Source organism: Chinchilla lanigera, unplaced genomic scaffold (genome assembly GCF_000276665.1).
Source record: "Chinchilla lanigera isolate Chin_1 unplaced genomic scaffold, ChiLan1.0 scaffold00050, whole genome shotgun sequence".
In the NCBI taxonomy this organism is placed as follows: Eukaryota; Metazoa; Chordata; class Mammalia; order Rodentia; family Chinchillidae; genus Chinchilla; species Chinchilla lanigera.
Window position 1 is genome coordinate 3,851,111 of NW_004955451.1, and position 4,574 is coordinate 3,855,684.

A 4,574-nucleotide genomic window follows, 5' to 3' on the forward strand; every position below is an offset into this window, starting at 1 on the left:
TTTTTGTCTCTCTTAATCAGTCTTGCCTTGAAGTTTACTTTGTCTGCAAATAGAATAGGTACCCCTGCTTTCTTCCAGGCTTCTGTCACATTGAATATTGTTTCCCATACTTTGACTTTAACCTATGAATTTCTTTTTGAATTAAATGTGTTTCTTGTATGCAGCAAATTGTTGGATCTTGCTTCTTGATCTATTGTGCCACTCTGTTTCTTTTGATTGGTGAATTGAGATCATTAACACTGATGGCTATAAGTGATACGTATTGACTTACCCTTGTGTTTTTTTCCCCTTGTTGGCTCTCTTTTTTTTCTCCTCTGTTTAATTTCTTCGCTTGCCTGGTAGATTCATTCTGTTGTGGTTCATGCAATCCTTGTTATCTCTTTCTAGAATGTCCTTCAGCACATTTTGGAGTGTTGGTTTGGTGTTCATGAGTTTCCTCAGGTGTTCTTTGTCATGCAAGTATCTTATTTCTCCATCAATTTTGAAAGAGTTTTGTGGGGTGTATCAATCTGGGTTGGAGGTCATTTTCTTTTAAGGCTTGAAAAATTTTACTCCAAACTCTCTTTGACTTGAGGGTTTGTGTTGAGAAGTCAGCTGTGATTCTGATGAGCTTTCCATTATAGGTGATTTGTTTTCTCTAACAGCTTTTACTATTCTGTTCTTGTATTGAATTTCTGGAATCATGACTGTTATATTCCTTACTGTAGATTTGTTTTGATCATGACTATTTGGAGTTTACTTATTATATGTCAAAGTCTTCTTTCTGCCAGGGAAGTTTTCTGCCATGACTTCTGTGAACAAGTTTTTTGTGTCATTTGCACTATCTCCTTGAGCTGGAAGTCTGGGGTTGCATCTTGTTTAAGTGTCTTCTCATTTTCTTCTCTCTCTCTCTCTCTCTCTCTCTCTCTCTCTCTTTCTTTTTTACTTTAATTCCTAGGTTGATGCTTATAAATTGACTCTGATCATTTTTTTTTTTCTTTTTTTGGCTTTTGGTTTTTTTTCTGGTACTGGGAATCAAACTCACAACCTTGTGCTTGCCAGGCAGGCGCTGTGCCGCTGAGCTAAATCCTCAGCCACTGACTCTGATCAATTTTATATTAGTCTTCTTTGCATCATCTAGCAGCTGCTGGATTGATTTCTCATAGTCCTCTGCTATTTTTTAAGAAATCTTTCTTTTCATGATTGCCAACCACAATCCTGTCTTTATCTGAGATTCTGTCCTCACATTGGCTCATTCTGCTGTGTATATTTCAATGGAATTTTTGATCTCCTGGGTATCTGTTTGAATCTGTTTCATGGATTCCATTTCTTTCCTATGTTGGGCATTCTTGATTTCCATCATTTTCCTAAGTGCCTCTTTTTTTTTTTTTTTTTTTAAATGTGTATCTGCTCTAGGGTCACTAAGCATATCTTTCATTATGGTTACCATCTCTGTTGTTAGCTGAGAAATTATTTCTGATTTGATTTTGCTAGAGCCTCATTTGTTTGCTTTGTTACTTCCACTTGGTTACCACTTCAGAGAGTCCAGGTGGGTGCCTTTCATATTGCTCTACCTCATTGTCCCCTGGGTTTGCCTTTGGTGAGCTGGAAGTCTGGGGTTGCATCTTGTTTATGTGTCTTCTCATTTTCTTCTCTCTCTCTCTCTCTTTACTTTAATTCGTTGGTTGATGCTTATAAATTGCCAATGGCAAGTACCTTTATTGATAGTATGTAGAACCCTTAGGAAATGACTACTTCTCAGAGGTGTCTTCCAGGTGTAGCTGGCTTTTTGGTTTTAGAGTCTGTTGCAAGATCCTACTTCTTCAATTTATTGGGAATGAGAAGTTGTTGCCTGCGTGGCCCAGTCCCTGGTTCTTTGGCACTGACCTACAGTATTTTTTATGTCCCTTAGGCAATCTCAGTCATGGTATACCAGGAAGAATAGCTGGTTAGAACAATTATGTCACTTTTGCTAAAGTTGTACAATCAGCAATAACAATAGCATCAAACACAACCTAGAAAAGGACAAACTGAGGTAACTATTGATTTGATACCTGCAATCGTATAAACTAGATTTGTTATATAACAAAATCTAAAATGAACCAGAAAATTGTGTACAGTAAAGAAGCCCTCAATATGGCAATTTTACCCTCAGGGGAGAAAACTTAAAAGGGGTTGTGGGGAAAGTGGAGAAGTAGAAGAAGAGGAAGAGATTAGAAGTAGCTGGAGGACAAAGGAAGATCACACAAACTTTAGGAAACTGGTGAAGAATATAAGAGTCAGAAGGAAGAAATAAAAAGAACAGAACAATAACAACAAAAAAACTATAAGCCATGTTCACACTTATAAAAACAAGAAGAAACAATGAAGAGAAAACAAAACTAGAAAAGAGAGAAAGAAAAAAGGAAATAAGAAAAAAATGTCCACTTGAAGGTGTCTCTCTGCTGTCATTGGTAGACAACGTGGGCAGAGTCCAGATCTGAGTCGATGTCTTGATTACTCTTGTTGCTGAGATAAAATACCTGACACCCAAAATTAAGGAAAAGTTTATTTAGCTCACAGTCTGTGGAGGTTTCAGTCCATATTTGGCTGGCTCCAAGGCAGAGTCAGAGGGCTACAATTTATGGCAGCAGAAGATAGCAAAAGCAGCAGGGGCAAAAGGGAGGAGTGGCGGCAAGCAGCCTCTTTCTTTCCCCTACATTGTAAGCAGGCTACCCTCACCCAGGGGGCGTGTAGCACTCACATAATCTCCATGCCCTCCTCTTGCACAGGCTCAGGATGAATACAAAGTAAGCACCCTGGCTCCCTGCTGAATCACATAGTTAACCTTCTGAACTTCTCACATTGACACAATGAACAACATCCCAGAAGGGTAAGGGCATGTCCTTTTCACCCCAGGATGCAGAACTGCTGAGTCACTTAGCCAAACCTCTAGACTCCCCAAATTGACACAATGTGTCAATCATAACAGTTGATTATCCCTAACAAGCCAGCAGTATCTTTAGGGCGGGGTAGTGGATAATACCGGAGAACCTTACCTTTGGTTCCACTGAAGTTCAGGCTGGTTTCTGGCGGTGAGGCTAGAACCAGACCTGTTCAGCCTGCAGCAGTCTGTGTGCCTCCTGCTGGCTTGAACTTGGCTCTCTGACTCTGACACTGGGAGCTGCTAGAAGGAGCTAGCAGTTGCTCTGTGTTCTGAGTTCAGTTGGCTCCTCTCCAAGATGGCTCCCAGCCAGTTGCCCTCTGCTGGGGGATGTCTGAACCTGAATATCTTACCACCTACTGCAGTCTGCTTCATCCACTGATCCACTCCACTGGTTCATTTTTCTGTGGAGGCCTCTGGGGTCACCAATAGTCACCATGTGTCTGCAGGTTCAAGCAGCCCTTCCCACACAGTGAGTCTGGGTTCAGGCAAAAAGTGCTGCCTGCCACGGCCTGCTTTGTTGAAGTTTCTCTCTTCATTCTCCCTGTGAGTTTCAATTCTCACTTTAGATCCTTCTTGGGCTCCAAGAACCCACTTACGTCCTTCTCTTCTTCACATTGCTATATTCCAGTGTCTGGACACCAAATCTTGAGGAGACTCTTTCTCAGCTGCTCACCACTCTGCCATCTTCTATGGGTTCTTTAAAAAAAGCAAGTGTTTTTATAACCTGGAGACTGTAACTATATTCTCTTTGCTGCCAAATAGTTGGGTAGTATGTGATAGAGTGTACCATTTACTTAGAGCCATGAACTGGTCATATTAAAAACTCGTACAACAAAATATATTATGCCTGTGGAATATGTAGCATATGCTTGCATTTTAAAAATTTATTTTAGATTTTTTTGTTGCAAACTTTCTAAAACTCAAAATTACTTCCTGAGCTCCATTCACATTCACATAGCATCTTCTTTAGAGTCCCAGTCTACTTCCTAGGAGAATGTTAACTGGATGTTCTTGGGATGCTTTAACAATGATTTCTATACATTTTTTTTCAGTTAACTTGTGTATTTTATTTATCACCCCGAGGATCAACACAAAACATTTCCCCTTTATTACTGATTTAAAAGAAAACACAGTTTCTGAACTATAAATCTGTTGGGCTTAAATAAAATCACTAATTTTACTTTAAATACTACAATGCCCCTAAAAATAGTAAGGTAGCTAAAGTTAATGAGCTAAAAGCTAGTAGAAACAATAACTTTACTGTTTTATGAGGCTTCCAGGAGGCTAACTTATAATGAGCAGGGCAGTGAGTATAGTCTATCAGTATTCTATAGGCCATCATAATTGGTCAGTAAATTTTGTAGTAATTTCGTAGTATTTAATTTTGTAATAATTTTGTAGTAAATAACCCCCAAATTTCCTGTATATTACCAGATCCTAGAACCCTATCAATATTGTCTCTGCTGTGTAAATAGCTCTGAGTAGTGCAATATTGCTTATAGGGTTTTGGTATTTGGGAAAAACAATGGGCAGGCTGCAGAAACTACCATATATAGCTAAAACTGAAGCAAAACTTATCTTTGTTTAGGAAGAAAATAGTAGCAGCTAGATTTCATGATGAAAATTAAAATCTGAGGTTAAAACATCAATTTTTTTTTTTTTTTTTTTT

General features: G+C 38.9%; 2 protein-coding genes across 9 annotated transcripts in view; both read left to right on the forward strand.

Annotated features, from left to right (window-relative positions):
- Nucleotides 1-4,574, forward strand: part of Trim37 (tripartite motif containing 37) — a 174,422-nt gene that overhangs the window by 11,354 nt on the left and 158,494 nt on the right. The gene's annotated exons all lie outside the window — the stretch shown is intronic.
- Ska2 (spindle and kinetochore associated complex subunit 2) overlaps nt 1-4,574 on the forward strand; it is a 22,223-nt gene that overhangs the window by 11,133 nt on the left and 6,516 nt on the right. The window contains exon 3 of the mRNA XM_013519227.1: nt 2,976-2,990. Within this exon, the coding sequence (XP_013374681.1) occupies nt 2,976-2,990 (15 nt within the window). The remainder of the gene's footprint in view (nt 1-2,975; nt 2,991-4,574) is intronic.